Here is a 17,589-nt window from a genome sequence, read left to right as displayed (position 1 = left end):
ATGCAATCAGTGCAAAGATTGATTTCCAAGCTGAACTTTTACCATCCCAAGCATCTAGATTCTTTCCCAGAGCATGGAGGATAAAGTGCAGGCACAGACAGAATTTCTTAAATGAAAATCTGTTGGGGTCAAATCTGGCTTCTTGGAAAAGCCCAATAAATGCCCTGGGAATGTAGCAATTTTAGTCCTGACACACCAGAGGGCGCTGCAGCGCTGCAGGAAAAGCAGCAGCCACGGAGTCTGTCCTTCCACCAAGTTCTCCCTTTCAGGAACTGACTGGGAACTCCGCCTGTTTTGAGACAGATCAGTTTTCAGTGACACTCACAGGCTTTCAGACCTGAGGTCTTAGTACAAATGTTATCCCAGGACCTACTTACTGTTAGCAGTTTCCTGTAGGGCCCGCTCGGATGAGGGGTGTGGACCCAAGTCGATAGGGAGCCTTCTATTGGTTGTTGATTTGACACACCTCAGCTCCAACCTACCCTTGACCTGGCCCTCTCCTCCTTCTCTACCCTGCACGTGAGACCATGGCCAAGTGGGTAGCGGGAAGGCCAGAGCTGTGGCACTGCCCTATTCTCACAGAAAAGGCTCTCAGAGCGGGAGGAGCAGGTCTTGTTCTGTGAGTCTTGAACAGCTGGGGTTGGGGTCCTGGGAGGCTGAGCCAGTGCCATGCAAGTCCTTGCCATGCAAAAATAAGAAAGTGAGTTCAAATCCCTAGGACCCACCTAAAAGAGCCGAGCACTGTGAAACACGCTTGAAATCTCAGCAGAGACGGGAGGATCCCTGGGGTGGACTGACCAGCCCGTTTAGCCTGAGAGTTCCAGGCTCAGTGTAAGATCTTATGTCCAAAGATAAGGTGAATGGTCAGCTAGTTGGCTCGTGACAATCTGAGGTGAAGCCAAGGGACCCACATGAAGAAAGGAGAAAATGAACCCAATCGAGCTGTTCTCTGCCCTTCATGCATGAGCTAAGGCACACGTGCACCCCTTCCATATACAAAATAAACATTACATTAAGAAATAGACGGAGAGCAGTTGTGAAAGACTCCTGGTGTTTCCCTCAGCCTCCCACCTGCCCACACTCCTGTGCTCACACTTTCGTGACACCTCTCTCTCTCTCTCTCTCTCTCTCTCTCTCTCTCTCTCTCTCTCTCTAAGCCAGGTGCATCAGAAGGGTGACTGCTCTGCATAGACTCCTTCTCGATCCCAGCCTGGGCTGCTCTGGATCCGTCCTTCTGCCTAGAGTGACCTTCAGGTCTCCCCCAGGGCCACACCAGTCACTGTTGGCAGCTCTTCCATCAGCACAAACTTCTCCGCTCTCTACAGAATGGCAATTTTTCTTAATGGTGAGTTTTGTTTGGCTTTTATGAGCTATAGTCTTGCTACATGGCCCAGGCTGTCCTAAAACTTAGCCTTCACCTATCTCTGCTTCCTGATAACATGTGTGCGGCCTCACAGATGACCTCGGAAAAATTCCCGTTCCACCCCTGGTCCCGGCAGAGAACAGCTCTCCTCATGCCAGGGCTTGCTCAATAGAGGGCCACCTGCTGGGAACATGTGGTTCCTGCCTGCTCTGCCTCCTCGTGTGTCCTCCCTCCTCAGACATGAGGCTGGGCCTGTGGCAAGAAGCCCTTCATCAATAATTAAAGGAATGGAATTTGGACAATTCCACCTTGGCAGCCTGACAGAGGGTGTGCGTGTCTTTGGCTAATAGCACACACCATTGCCAAGGCCAGTGAGTCACAGGTTCCCGAGAGCAATCAGAGCCACATAGCCAGGTGCAAGGAAGGCACTAGCGCTATTGAAGAGACACAATCAATAATTGTGCTGGGACAATAGGGACAAACTGGGGTAATTTGGGGTCGGCTAGCATGGTTGTTCTAAAGACTGTAGGGCTTGGTGTTCATCGCGCTTGGGGTGACTCTCACTTCCTCTCATCCTGACGGGGAGATCAGAGAGCATATTGGTGGTGGGGCTCACACTTTTGAGAACAGCCCTGAATGGTTTCCGTGAAGCTCACCTCACTTTCCCCCAGAACCTCCCTAGGGCCTAGAAACTGATGGCCTGCCTGCCCTCTCAGCCTGGTCTTCCCTCCGACAGGAGAACTGTTATCAGAGAGGTGCAGCCGTCCTGTGCAACGCTCATCTGCTCAGGGCGTGAACTCAGATCTAGGCCACAGCATATCTGCCCAGGTGGGACAAATTCTTGACACCGAGCAAGTGACTCTCCCACTGCATATACGCCTTATCAACCCCTCTAAGTCCCTTCGTAGGCCACCAGCCTTATGCCTTTATATCCCAGATCAAAGACTTCACATCCTTGCTGTCTCCCTGACCCCAGGATCTCCTGTTCCAAGCCCCTTGCTCCTGAGGATGTGTCTACTGTTGTGTGGCTACTTCTTCCCAGCTCCAGCTCTTGGTTTTAGTCCAGTACAGATGGCCCCCTCTGAGCCCCTGCCAGGCTGTGACTGGCTTGAGGTGTCCATAGCTGCAGACCCCCCCTTAGATATACACATGTATCTAAAGTTGAGGACACTTTGGACTCACACTCAGTAGCTCCCTCCTGCCCAGAACTACACAGGGTAGAAAGAAGGGACACCAAGTCTCGAAAGTCATTCCTACCTAATATGAAGGCCACCACGTAGTTGGAGATCTGGCCCATGCCCACAATGATGAATAACACAGTGAACATCTCCCAGCTGGTGGAGAAAATCTGCACGAAGCTGAATCCAGTCTGCACAGCCATGGTAGCAAAGAGGACTTTCTTCCTGCCAAACCTATAGAACACAACACAACAGCGTAACTCAGGGTGTGTTGTAACACCAAGCCTAGCTTCACCATAGGGTCTGTCTTGTCTCAAGACTGAGATATTTTCTTTTCCCTTTGACATCTGTTAGCTTCCTCCCTGGAGAGGCCTCCAGCATCCACCTGCCCGGGAACTACCTTTTGGGGTGCCAAGTCTTGCCTCTGGGGGAAACGGGTATCTTCTGTGATGATCACATGAGCAAATCTGATCTTTAGAAGGAGGCATGGGAGGGCTAGGGGTCTGACTCAGTGGACAGAGTGCTTGCTTAGCTGAATGAAGCTCTGGGCTTTGGTCCCCAGAATGGTGCATAAGCTGTAATTCCAGCGCCTGAGAGGTTGAGCAGGAGGATCAGAAGCCCAAGGCCACCATTGACTATACAGTGGTTTTGAGGCCATCCTTGACCATCCTGGGCCTGTCTTAAAAAAAAAAAAGAAAGGAAGGAAGGAAGGAAGAAAGAAGAAGAAAGAGAGAGAGAGAGAGAGAGAGAGAGAGAGAGAGAGAGAGAGAGAGAGAGGCAGCACTGGTCGAAACTGCCACACCATTTGTGAGAAATGGATAAGATTGCAGATACTTTTATCATCCCCATGGGAATTCTGTGTGTTTAGAAACCCCCTCAGGGGCTGCTGCTTCTTAACCTTGGCTACACTTGGAACCACCCAGCGAGCTTGAAAAATGACAATCCTTGATTCACAGTGGTTCAACCTAGGACTTCATGATTTTGCAATGGTGGGAAGTGCTCTGCATTTACTTAGAATACCTGCTTGGATTTCTGTACTCATATTTTCTCCACTCTCCCTGCTGGACAGGGATGAGGCCTGGGAGCCTCTCTCTCCGTGCTGAGCAGTGACAGTGAGCTACACTCCTGACAGACATCTGGCTGTTTGCCGAGCTAGCATGTCATATTAGGCGTGTGAAGAGTTTTTTTTTCCCGATCTAATCTCTTCGGTTTAGGGTGGGTTTATTAGGACAGGGCTTACAGAAAGTCAAGGAGCACCCACACTCATGCCAGCACCTGACGTCTTCCAAATATTATTTGTCTGCAAGGCAGTTTGAGCCTTGGGGTGTTATGCAGTTGCCCAGGTATGTCGATGCGTCTCTACAGCTGCAAACCTTTGCTTTCTGGGATGACGCCATTCTCAGCCATGTCTGCTGTGTCACTGGTTGGTTTAAGCTTTAATGTTTTATTCCGGTAGTGACCAGTGGGCAGGGTGGAGCATCCCTGCCCCATTCCGTCTGGGCCTTAAAGCTGGCGGTGGGGGCAGATTCCCAGGAAGCGCTGTCCAGCACCGCTATTAAACACTCCCACCTGCTGTGGCCACAAGAGAACATATAGGGCAAGCAGGACACAACTCGGGATAATGCAATCTTGTCCCTGTGAAGCCTGCAGGCTCTGGTGACCAAAAGCCAGCCTGGGTCAGTTCTATGGCTGCAGGCCCAGCCATGGCTCCGTTCCCAGCCTCAGAGAGTGCCTATCTGACAGGACTTGGCTTTACTCTAGCTGCAGGCTGTTTGTGCAGCAGTGACATGTCACCTACCCCTGCCCTGTCAAGAGCTGGGGGCAGAGTCAGGGGCAATGATAATACCAGCATCCTATTCTGCAAAGGGGCTTGTGGCACAAGGGCCCTGCTTTCTGTTGGGGTCGATACTTTGATCAAAGATGGTCAAAGCCCTGTGAGTTCAGATTGGGAGTGTGACAGAAGTCTTGGCAGGATGTGGAGGTAAGGGTTACGTGTTAGTACCATCTGTGAAAGACTTATTTATTTACCTAGCTAGTTTGTAGTAGTTAGATAGGGCAGGTCTTGTTATGTAGGGGTGCTATAGTCAAGGTTGCACACTAGGTTTATCTGGGAAAGATTTACTTAGTTAGTTAGATAGAGTCTTGATATAGAGTTCAGGTTGACATTAAACTTTTAATCCTCTCCTCAGACCCCAGCCTCCCAAATGCTACGCTTCTCCTGTTATCCACTCGGTGCCTCGAGGATCCTTGTCTGTGTAAAAAGCCCATGAATTTGGCCTTGCGTCAAGACAGGCTGTGGACTGATAAGGAGCTCCACCTCATTGTTCCCCATCCAGAGTCCTTACCTGTCTGACAGCTGCCCAGACACGAAGGAACCGCAGAGAACGCCTACGAAGAACAGGGAGGTGGTGAGGGGTGTCTTCCAGTCATCCTCACACACCAGATTCCACTGCCAACAAGACAGCATGCAACGTGAGCCCAGTCCTCCAGCAGGACCCACCCGTGCCCCGCTCCAAGGAGCGCCAGATGGATGCCAGGTCCACTGTCCTCCCTTGCACCAGCCTGCTGGCTCTGTGCAAAGAGCTCAGGCCTCGTAGCTCTGGGTGTGACTCTGCCATTCAGTGTGACAAGAAGCCCAGGGGGCATGCTACTGCCTCCCATTGAGACAGAGCTTCCTCTTTGGGAGGGAGGAGAGGACTTCAACCTGCTCGCATTATCTATAACGAGGTTGGCGAGCCCGCAACCACAAAGCAGTATGAAGTGAAGAGATCCTCATTCCTCTACTTCACAGAAGACAGCACAGAAGAGAGAGGTTTGAAAGGCCAGAAGAGAAGGGCGGAGGGCACAGCTAGCTGGTCCAGGAGTAAAACGTCATCTTTGTTGAAGACTGAAAATAGCCTCAGTGCTGTGAGGTGTTTAAGCATTTCTCTGAGAAGTCTTGGTTCCCTGGTCCCCTCAAACCTAGATGGAGCATCTAACCCACTCCAGGGGCCACTGTGCCAGCACGCCCCACCCTTTCCAAGGGGTGTCTGAGCCTCCTTCCTCCACTCCTCTACCCTCCCTCCCACCCAGCCTTCCCAGCAGTGTGGTTCCTCCCAGTCCCCAGGCCTTGTGGACCTGCTACTACACTAACAAGCTCCTGCTGGTGGATCCATAAAACCAGTTTCAGCCAGAGTTTCTGTTCCCAGATTTCCCCTGGAGTCAGCTCAGCCCAGTCTCAAGGGAGGCTGCAGAGATTTCAAAGTGTGCTTGGTGACCTCTGCTCATATATTTTGGCCTGGAGGTGTGTATGGGAGCAGTGTGTCACACGATGGGCTAGCAGAGGAGAGGAACCCTCCAGCCTACCCCTTGCCCCACCGTGTGGGCATCCTACAGCTGTGGCACTTGTGGGGCAGTTCTGTTCTTATTCCCCACAGCTGCCTTCAAAGTGTAGTTGACTTAGAATAGTTCCTGCATATGCATTAGTCCATACTGCATTCTGTAGTTCTGTAGTGCGGGAGCAGGGGTTAGAAACACTAACAAATGGAAAGCATAAACCGAAAAGCTAAGGCGATCAAGGCGAACGAAGTCAGGGAGGTGATAAAAACTCAAGCCAGGAGTCACAGCAGACTGTATGCCCAAGGGTCTGCCTGTGGCAATGGCTTCTGCTAGCCCAGCTGCTCAGCTTAGAAGGGCCTGGTGACCCTCGTGACCCTTGTGGTCATGCCTTCTGCAGAGCACCAGCCTGCCTAGGTCCCGAGACCTAAGGCCTCCCCTATAGACTTCCTCCCATCAAGGCTGCTCCAGCTCACGATGCTGGTAGGATGCCCAAGCATGGCTCTGCAGAAGAAGAACATGGACCAGGAACTCAGCTCCCTCGCCTTCAGAAGCAACCCGAGGATCATTCTGAGATTATCAATCACTTATCCAGACTGATACCTCACTTGGTGCTATGGTGTGACTGTTCCCACTGAAACTCATGGTGAAATTTAATCCCTATTGTGAGGTGTTAAGGAAGTAAACATAATTAATTCAATGATGGTGTTTGGAGATAGGAATTTTGGGTGGTGATTAAAAAAAAAAAAGAGGTAATCAGGGTGGGGCCTAATCCAAAGGGAACGGCAGCTTTGTTAGAGGACAGATATAAACGAGTTTTATGTCTTCTTGCACTGATGCCCTGTGCAGGAAGGCCTGTACTAGACATAGCCGCTGGCCTTGAACTTCTCAGCACTCATAACCTTGACTTGAGCCAGCCTTTATTCTATTGTGTGTGTTGGTATATGTGTATGGTTTTATATGTGTGTATTACACACATGTGAGTGTGCATCCACACTTTTAGAGGGTAGAAGATATCAGGTGTCTTTCTCTATCACATCCTGTCTTATATCCTTGAAATAGAGCCTCTCACTCTCACAGAACTGGAAGCTCCCAATTTAGACTAGGCTAGCTGGCCGGTGTGCTCCCAGCATCTACCTGTCTCCAACCTCTAATGCCGGGGTCACAGGTGTGTGCAGCCACGCCTGACTTTTTTACATGAGTCCTAGGGATTCACACTCAGGTGCATGAGCAGCCACACAGCAAGTGCTCTTACTTGCTGAGCCATCTTGCCAGCCCAAGTCTTCTTTCTTTATAAATCACCAAGAAATGGGGCCAGCAAGATGACTCAGGGGTTAAGGTGCTTGCTGAGTAAGCTCGGCCACCTGAGTTCAATCCTGGAGCTCATGTGAGGGTGGAAGGAGAGGACCAGCTTCATAAAGCTGCCCTCTGACCTCCACATGCATGCTGTGGTACATACACCCACGCCTCCTTCCCATTACCCACCCATCCACATTAATGTTAAATAAAGCTAAAGAGGACATTACTCAGAAATGAAAATGGACCTGAGGTCCCTGAATGGGCTCCGAGAGACAGGACAGGCAATCAGCTCTCTGCTGCTGTCCAGCCAGGTTCCTAGGCTTGTTCACCCTACAGACCAGAAGGAGTAGGCAAGGTGTGCCTGAGCGAGTGGCTACCTTCCTCCAAAAAAGCTGGCCAAGGCTAGGAAAGTGGCTTGAGATTGAACCCTGACACACAGAGACACCCAGAAGTCATTGCGTCTCCAAAGGCAGGGCAAAGAGTTCCCACTCTTCTTCCAGGAATATGACACCAGACGATAATTGCTTAGGACTTGGGGTAGAAGGCCTCCGTCACCACACTTAGCCTTGCACGGAATGCAACAAATCTTATGCCAGCAGCGGTTTTACCGTGCCAACCATTAACCGTCACTATTCAGCTGCATCTGGGCAGCAAAGAGCTTCATAAAATGTTCTCTGCTTTGTGGTTTAAAACAAAAACTGTTTCACTGTCAGGAATTTGAACTAGAGAAGCAAAGAAAGGACTTAGTGCCTGGCATAGGGGTGCACGCCTTTAATTCCAGCCTTTGGGAGGTAGAGGCAAGTGGGTCTCTGAGTTTGAGGCCAGCCTGGTCTACATAGGGAGTTTCAGGACAGCCAGGGCTACACAGAAACCTTGAGACACTAAAGATAGATAGATAGATAGATAGATAGATAGATAGATAGATAGATAGATAGATAGATAAATGGACTTAGAGACAGGAAGGAAAGAGAGAGGCTTATGGAGATAGAGCCAGACCCAGTATGAGCAAAAACAAGAGGTGGGAATTCTACCTAATGCAAACTGAACTTGCTGGATCCCTGGTTCAAAAGTGGCAAGGACAAAATTTAGGTGGCCTCCACTCCTTCTTCTCTCTCCTTCCCTCTTCTCTTCTTTCAGTGTGTGTGTGCACGCTTGTGTGCATGCACATACACATGAACACACACACTTGTCAGAGGTCAACATCGATTATCACATCTCAGGTGCTATCCACCCTATTTTTTGAGGCAGGGTCTCACTAATTAGGCAAGGCCAGTTGGGTAGGAAACCCCCGGAGTTTGCTCTGTCTACCTTCCCTGGTGCTGGGATAACAAATGTAGTCCACCACACTGAACTTTTTCACATGGGTTCTGGGGAGCAGATTCAGGTCATTCTGCTTGCATGGCAAACCTTTATTGGCTGAGCCATCTTCCTGGTCACTGAAATTGAGGGTTTCCAGAGAGGTATGGTGGTGTAAGCATAGAGGATTAAGAGTTTTGAGGATAGCCTGTGCTATACTGTAGGTGAATTTTTTTCTGTCCTGCCAGCCAGCTCCCAAATCATGACAAGAAGACATATTATTAATGGCTTGGCCAATAGCTTAGTCTTGTTACTAACTAGCTCTTACAACTAAAGTTAACCAACTTCTATCAATCGCTGTGTTGCCACATGACTTGTGGCTTTTACCTGTCCTCTAGTATTTCTTGTTTCCTGTGTGCCTGCTGGTGACTCTGCCCATCTCCCAAGAGTTCTCTGTGTGACTCTCCTACCTATGTCTCCTGCCTAGCTAATGGCCATTTAGCTTTTTATTAACCCACTCAGAAGGTACCTTGGCAAAGACACATCATCACGAAAAGATTATTCCATAGCACTATACAGCAAGTCCTATCTCAAAAAAAAAAAAAAGGTTTGGAAAAGAGAGGGAAAAAGGATTTCATAGCACCCAAAGCAGAATATTGTAATCAAGTGTACAGGCTCTGTGTGACTGCATAGGCTGCCTATCATGAGGTAACCTGTTGGGAATGGTAATCAAACTTGTTTTCTTTGGACCAAAGCATGGGTGCTGGGGGTAGGGGTGGAAATGGATAAGTTCCCTGCAACTCTCTTTCCTGGAAACCATGGAATCAAGATGAGAATGCCTTACTGAGAAAAGGTACCAAGCCACGTGACTAAACATAGACAAGAACTCTGGGTTAATTTAAGTTGTAAAACCTAGTTAATAATAAGACTGAGCTAAAAGGCCAAGCTAAATTAATATAAGCTTCTGTGTGTTTCTTTAGGACCGAATACCTGCTCAACCAGGCTGGAAAAAAAACTTCCATCTACAAATGGCACCCAAACATTTGGCAAGAATTTCCACATAAAGCCTGAAAAGTTTAAAAAAAATTCTAGATAGACAAGAACAGAGTCAAGTGCAGCTTCTTGGTAACTGTCTTCTCTCTGGTAGGCTCTGTTTGCTGGCAGCAAGCAGAGGTTGTGGCTCCTTTAAGAGAGGCTTTCTGACTCAGCATTAGTGGTAAAAACTTTGCAGCTCCTTAAGAGGCTCTGCCACCCAACACTTAAGTGGTGTTTATGAGCAACCAGCATCAGGCTTCTTGGTGGTGGCTTGGACACAGAAACTCAACAGAGCTGTGGCAATAAATCTGGCTCCTGGCAGTACCCCCACCATGAAGCTAGACTCTCACACAGCTAAAGAATTGGAAGGAGCCAGCTGCTAAAGCCTCAGCTTTAATCCTAGCCATGCAGTTTAGCGGATTAAAGACTCATGTGGTCAAAAAAAGATAAAGATATATAGTAAAGACAAATTCAGGGAAAAACCCTCTAGGGTTTACAGTGTGTTTAAAAAATATAGGCTTGGGATAGAATGGAAAAAGGATAGAGAAAGTCCTTAAAACAAGTAATAGAGTAGTCAGGCATGGCAGTGCACGCCTTTAATCCCAGCACTTGGGAGGCAGAGGCAGGTGGATCTCTGTGAGTTCTAGGCCAGTATCATCTACAGAGTGAGTTCCAGGACAGCCAAAGATACACAGAGAAACCCTGACTCAAAAAAAAAAAAAAACCAAGATTTAAAAGTAAAAATAAAACAAACAGAGTAAAAAATAAAAACCAAGTAAAGATGGAAAATACACAGATAATCTGGATATTGTATGTTATTGTGTTGTCTTTGAATTGTTTGACTGCTGGAGGAACAACAGCTGCTAAAAGATATTTGATTACTAATGCTGTTGGATTAATCCAACCTAAATATTTTGAAAAAGTCTTGACTTCAAAATTTAAGTCCAAAGATATGTCACTTTAGAGAACAGATTTTGTTTTTGTTTCCACAGGAAATGAGAGGCTGCGGATTCATTCTGTGTTAAGAAAAATAAGCTTTGATCAAGGAAGAACCCCCCCCCCGAAAAATCGCCAATGGGAACAGACAGCCCAGATGATCCAATGCTTCAGAGTGCCTCTGTTGTGATTTCCTCTGAGTTCTACATTCAGAACAGCTTCAAGACTGCTGACTGAGATGATTCAGCCTTACAGAGTACTTCAGTCAGGATTTGACCATAATCCTAAAGTTTTTGATTATCAGCACCCCCAATCAGCAGGAAGTAGCCTAGATAACTGTGACCAAATTCCAAAAAATGGATTATGAATTTTTGTCTTTGTTTAGCATGTTGGTTATAAGATGTTATTGATAATGATCAGAAAAAAGCTAAACAAAGGAGAATAGATTCAGGGTTCTTGTTTTGAAAAGAAAAGCTTGGGATAATACTGTAAATAAACTGTAAAAATACTACACTATAAAGATTTGTTACTTGAACTGGTTTAATAAAAAATTGATTGGCCAGTAGCCAGGCAGAAAGTATAGGTGGGGCAACCAGACTAGGAGAATTCTGGGAAGAGGAATGGCAGACAGGCAGTCACCAGCCAGATACAGAGGAAGCAAGATGAGAATGCCTTACTGAGAAAAGATACCAAGCCAAATGGATAAATATAGATAAGAATTATGAATTAATTTAAGTAGTTAAGAGCTAGTTAATAATAAGCCTGAGCCAATAGGTCAAACAGTTTATAATTAATATAAGTCTCTATGTGCTTCTTTGGGACTGAGTGGATGTGGGATCAGGTAGGACAGAAACTTCTATCTACAGCTGTGGGTACAGCTCTTTCCCTCCATGAAGAGGAAGAGGTGCCCAACAGGGTGTCCTGACCAGTCATGAACACACAGCAGCCATTTGCCTCAGTCCCATATGGGGTACTGTATGTCTTTGGAGATCCTGGTAAATGTGATTAAACAACATGGCTGTCCATGGTTTGCTCTAGGGCTCTAGTCTCCTTTTGAGAGCTTTTGTGCCCAAGGAGTCTCTTTGGAAAGCCATGAGGAGCTTGGGTTTGCAGACAAAGTACTAGCCAGGATCCAGTGAACTCCATTTGGCAACATAACAGATCTGTTAGAAGACCCGTTTCTCTTGATTGAATGGAACTTCTCCCCACATGTGGGTACACACACAAACATACTTTTAGTTAGAGGATCAGAGTCGAATGGTGGATGCCCCACTGACCAGCTAGGGCATGGCTGGCCTCATTCTGGGGATGACCTTTTAAGCCAAACATTAATGTTTTCAAAACAGACTTCCCCTCTCTTTTCTGAGATGATTAAAAAGTGTCAACCAGCTGACTCAAGCTAGGCGGGGGAAGGAGGACTAGATGTGCACACCTAGATCCTCAGGGTCTAGGACCGGGGTTCCTACAACAGAGCAGAGTGTGATCTACCTAGCTGTACCATGTGTCCTTCGGTTCTGTTTCAGTAGATAGAAACCAGGTCACAAAGGTCATGAGGAACAGACTGGGGATGTAGGTCAGTGGCAGAGTGCTTGCCCAGCATACATAAGCTCTGGATTCAATCTTATCACTGCTGGGAGGAAAACAAAAAAGAGAAGAAGAGATAGAAGGTCACTATCGGCTTCTTACATCTCCCAACATAAATCATAATAAGAATAACAACCCCAGTGTATTTTTATTTTGAGACAATGTCTCAGATAGCCCAGGCTGTCCTTGAATTTGCTATGTATCCGTGGATGACCCTGAACTTCTGATTTTCCCAAGAGCTAAGGTTACAGACCTGTACCACCACACCCAGTGGCCATACCAGATGCTTAGTATGCACGTTTTATTGCTTCAAGAGCTCTCAACATTGTCCTATGGGATGGGTACTCCTTTTTTTTTCTTGTTTCATAAGTGAATAAATGAAGGCATGGGAGCAATGGAGGGACTCGTCCAAATTGTTTTTTTAGTGGACTGGTTTAGTGGAGTTAATTAATCATTTGGTCAGATGGCTTTAAACATCTGCCCCAGGCCAGGATCTGTGTTGGGCATGCACAGGACATAGTTCTTTCCTTCATAAAGCTCAAGGTCAAGCAAGACGGCCCAGCTATGCCCGTGTGTCTGCATGAACCCAGCATTGTTGTGAGCAGGTTCTATTCTGGGCTACTTCATCCTTGCTCTCTAGCTAGAGGGAAAGAAACAAGGCAGCCTCCCCTCTTATCCTTCATCAGAAGGGCAATGTTCTCACACCTGAATAATCAGTACAATTGTGTTTTAGATGGCCTAGAACAACACAGGCTGGGCACTTGGTACATACCTAAACTGTTGATGAATGAATACTAGCCAATTAAGAGTAACAGAAAAATGGGGCCTGGGGCTAGGGAGTACTATGCGCTGCACTTGAAAGACACCTTTGATTTTTAATTATCCAAGCAGTTCGAGCCAGAGATGACTGTGAGCTCGTACCAAAGCCGCGAAGGACCATAAAGATGCATCCTACACAAAATTGAAACCCCCAGAAGGCAGTCTGATGCCGAGCAAAGAACACAGGTTTTCTTAGATTCTGGCACTTCTGACATGTGACTTTGCCCGTACATTCATCTCTATCAGCCTGCTGCTTTATTTAAAAAATTGTATGTATGTGAAATCCATGCATATGCTTGTATGCATGCATACAGGTAGACATATCTGTGCCTGTGGGTGTGTTTGTGCAGGCCATGGGTCAGGGTGCCTGTGTATGCACATGTGGTCTTCCTCCACTGTGTGTATTTTGAGTCACGGTCTCTCACTGAACCTGGAGTCAGTGGAATCTGCTTGTCTCCACGGCCTGACAGCACTGAGGTTACAGGCACACACCATCATGTCAGGCTTTTATGTGGTTACTGGGGATCCGAACAGAGTCCTCATGCTTTCGAGGCAGGCATGAGGACCTTACTGATGGAGCCATCTCCCCAGTCCCCCTTCTCATCATCTTTAAAGAAGAGACCATAGTCCCTCCTGAGACAGGAAGCAAAAGTGCAAACTTCTTTAAGAAAAAAATTCCCTCTCAAATGACCTGTGCCTCTCCACTAAGGAAAGCCATGGCTTAAAGTGGCGTGGGTAACAAGCTAAGTGTTTACTCTTGAATGTGGCCTGAGGAAAGATTCTTAGAAATAAAACTTCCATTCAAGTATGAAGAAAGTTAGAAAGCTCTTACCATAGGGTATAAAATCCTTCTCTAAACAGACTTAATCCCAGAGATGACTGTGAGTGAGAAATTAGCATCGGTCCATTTAAGAATTAGCAACGGGTCTCTACAGTGTCCTCCCAGGAGGAAAGGAAGAGCTGACAATTAACAACAAAGTACATATCCACCCCAGCTCCTTCTTTATAACTTGGCTGTGAAATTTCTTGATCATCTGCAAAATAAAAAAACAGAAACAAACAAGAACCCCGAGTGTTTAATTTCTTCTGTTAATGACAGGTTTGTTGAGATATGATGTACATTACAGAAGTCATGCTTGTAAAATGTGTAGTTCTGCAGTTCTTAATATAGCCATGAGTTGAGTCAGCAGTGTCTCCTATCCTTTGTGTATTTCTGTGTGTTTAATAGTGCTAGTATCTGATTGTGGTCCTTGTGTTTTTGTGCATTTATGTGTACATATATGTATATGTGTGTTTCTGTGTGATAATGCTAGTGCCTGATTGCTATGGTCCATGTATGGAGGTCAGAGAAGTTGGGGCATCTTGCATTGTTTAAGGTAGGGTTTCTTTTTGCTTGTCATTGTGTATGCCAGATTAACTGGCCCATGAGCTTCTGGGGATTCTCTTGTCTCTGCCTTCCATCTGGTCATAGGAACCCTGGGATCATGGACACACAATCCTGCATCTGTGTTTACATGGGTGCTGGGGATCCAAACTCAGGTCCTCATGCATGTGCAGCAAGCATCTTGCTCTCTGAGCCATCTCCCGGATCTGACACCTACTTTTAGAATATTTCATCACTCTTGTACTAGATCTCAAGCCCGTTAGCAGGCAACCCTGTTGGCTTCTCTTCCCAGCCTATGACACTCATCTATTTTCTGATCATGTGAGTTTCTTTTGGGGGGATAGTTCATATCATATAGACCTAAATTTGTTTGATTTTGTTTTGTTTTGTAGTACTGGGGCTGGACAAAGGGCTTTGCCCATGCTAGGCAAGCACATTGATGCTGAGCCACATCTTTGCCTTGTTATGCTGTCTTTTTTTATAGGCCCTTTTTACTTAGGGTGATGCTTTCAAAGTTCATCATGCAGTGGAAGCCTGGGTCAGTGCTTCCTTCCTCTTTACTGATGGATGATACTCACAGTATTACTATAGCACGTGTTTTATATCTAAATGTATAGGCATTGCACTGTTTTTGGCTACAGTGTATAATGCCTTCATAAGTATTTATGTGTGTGGGCATGTATTTTCACTTCTCTTAATTATATGTATAGTGGTGTAATACTTATGATATAGGGTAGGTCTCTGCCTAACCCTTAGGGGAGTTCTCATTCTATTTTCCAAAGTGGCAGTCCTGTTTTACAACCCCCCCCCAAGCAATGGATGGTCTAAATTAAAGACGTATACACCAAGAGGTGCTGGTAGGAGTGAGCATTGTTTGCTCTCAGCAGTTAGAATGTCTCCCCCATCACCACCACTACCTTTGGTTTTTGGTTATTTATGAACACGAAAAGCTAACCACATTTGAGTTCACTTGTATGTCACAAGTCATATTTTTGCTGCTTTCAAACTTTCCTCTTTGTGTTTATCTTTCAGTACTTTTATTATGACATATCTGAATAATGATTTCCTTGTCTTACTCTACTGAGTTTGTTGAGCTGCTGAGACAGGGAGAGCAATGTTTTTCATCAAATTTGTCTTCTTGGAGAATATTTTTTTTGCTGTTCTTTTCTTATCTTCCTCTTATTCCCATTGTGTATATATTGGTGCGTTAGTGGCATTCCATGTTTCTTTGAGACTCTGTGCATTTGTTATTCCTTTCCCCTCTTTGTTCTTTGAATTTTGTAATTTTTAATCTTCTATCTGAAAATTCATTGGTTCATTCTTCTGCCAGTCCAATTCTTCACCAACACCTTCTTGGGATTTTTATTTTTAGCTCTTGTTTATTTTCACTCCAGAGTTTCTATTTACTTTACACACACACACACGCACGCACGCACGCACGCACAGTGTCTGCCTCTTTATTGGTATTCTGTATTTGATGAGAATGTTCTCCATGCCTCTTTTAATTTTTACCATCCTAATTTCCTATAGTTCTTTGACGATATTATAGCCATATGGACCTAAGAAACAAGCTGGTGTAGTTAGCCTAATATCTAACAAAATGAACTTCAAACTAAAATTAATAAAAAATATTGAGAAGGAGATTTCATATTCATTAAAGGAAAAATCCATCAAGATGAAGTCCCAATTCTGAACATCTGTGTCCCAAATACAAGGGCACCCACATCAATAAAGAAACATTACTAAAGCTTAAACTACACATCAAACCCCACACATTAATAGTGGGAGACTTCAATACCCCACTCTAACCAATGGACAGGTCTGCCAGACAGAAAAAGAGAAACAAGGGAAGTAGCAGACGTTATGATTCAAATGAACTTAATAGACATCTACAGAACATTTCATCCAAACACAAAAGAATATACCTTCTTCTCAGCACCTCATGGAACCGTCTCTAAAACTGACCACATACTCGGTCATCGAGCAAAACTCAACAGATATAAAAAAAAATTAAAATAACCCCTTTAACTCACCATGAGTTAAAGAGTTCAACAACAACACAAACTACAGAAAATATCCAAGTTCATGGAGACTGAACAACTCTCAACTGAACCACCATGGTTCAAGGAAGAAATAAAGAAAGAAATTAACGACTTCCTATAATTCAATGAAAATTAATCCACAACATACCCAGACTTGTGGAGCACTGTGAAAGTAATGTTAAGAGGAAAGTTCATTGCACTAAGTGCCTACATAAAGAATTTGGAGAAATACCACAACAGTGATTTAACAGCACACCTGAAAGCTCTACAACAAAAAGAGGCAAATTTATGCAGGAGGAGTAGGTGGCAGGAAATAATCAAACTCCAGGCTGAAATCAATGAATTAGAAACAAAGAGAACAATAAAAAGAATCAATGAAACAAAGAGTTGGTTCTTTGAGAAAGTCAACAAGATAGATAAACCCCTATCCAAACTAACCAAAAGGCAGAGGGAGAAAACCCAAATTAACAAATTCAGAAATGAAAAGGGAGACATAACAACAGACACTGAGGAAATCTAGAGAATCATTAGGTCATACTTCAAAACTTGTACTCCACAAAACTGGAAAATGTAAAACAATTTTCTTGATAGGTGCCACACAGCAAAATTAAATCAAGACCAGATAAATAGTCAAATTATAGCTATAGCTCTTAAGGAAATAGAAACAGTCATTAAAAGCCCCCCCCCCCAAAGCCCAGGGTCATATGATCTCAGTTCAGAATTCTATCACAATGTCAAAGAAGAGCTAATACCAATACTCCTCAAATTGTTCCAAACAACCAAAATAGAAAGAACTGCCAAATTCTTCTTATAAGGCCACAGTTACCATGATACCCAAACCACACAAAGAAAATTGGAGATCAATTTCCCTCATGAACATTGAAGCAAAAATACTCAATAAAATACTGGCAAACTGAATACAAGAATACATCAAAAAAAAATCATCCAGTATGATCAAGTTGGCTTTATCCCAGAGATGCAGGGATGGTTTAACATATGAAAACCTGTCAACGTAATCTATCATATAAAGAAAAAGAACCACATGATCATCTCATTAAATGCTGGAAAAACCTTTGACAAAATCCAATGCTCCTTCATGATAAAGGCTCTGGAGAGATCAGGTATACAAGGAATGTAGCTAAACATAATAAAAACAATATACAGCAAGTTGACAGCAAACATTAAATTAAGTGGAGAGAAATTTAAAGCAGTTCTCCTAAGATTAGAAACAAGACAAGGTTGTCCACTCTCTCCATATCTACTAGAAACAAGACAAGGCTGTCTACTCTCTCCATATTTACTAGAACAATAAGGCAACAAAAGGAGATCAAGGGGATA

The 17,589-nt window shown here is 45.2% G+C and overlaps 1 protein-coding gene across 5 annotated transcripts in view; it reads right to left on the bottom strand.

Moving 5' to 3' along the window:
- Slc22a4 (solute carrier family 22 member 4) overlaps positions 1-17,589 on the bottom strand; it is a 57,266-nt gene that overhangs the window by 24,993 nt on the left and 14,684 nt on the right. For 2 of the 5 annotated variants that reach the window (XM_075992621.1, XM_075992622.1), the window contains exons 2-3: positions 4,887-4,990; positions 2,621-2,775 (exon numbers count right to left, since the gene is read on the bottom strand). The exons of 1 other annotated variant lie outside the window; for it this stretch is intronic. In XM_075992621.1, coding sequence (XP_075848736.1) covers positions 2,621-2,775; positions 4,887-4,990 — 259 coding nt within the window. The remainder of the gene's footprint in view (positions 1-2,620; positions 2,776-4,886; positions 4,991-17,589) is intronic. 2 more of the 5 variants (XM_075992623.1, XM_075992624.1) reach the window with 2 other exon arrangements.

This window comes from Microtus pennsylvanicus, chromosome 11, assembly GCF_037038515.1.
Source record: "Microtus pennsylvanicus isolate mMicPen1 chromosome 11, mMicPen1.hap1, whole genome shotgun sequence".
Taxonomy (NCBI): domain Eukaryota; kingdom Metazoa; phylum Chordata; class Mammalia; order Rodentia; family Cricetidae; genus Microtus; species Microtus pennsylvanicus.
Note: the sequence above shows the minus strand (reverse complement) of the source record. Positions and strands in the feature narration are given on the sequence as shown.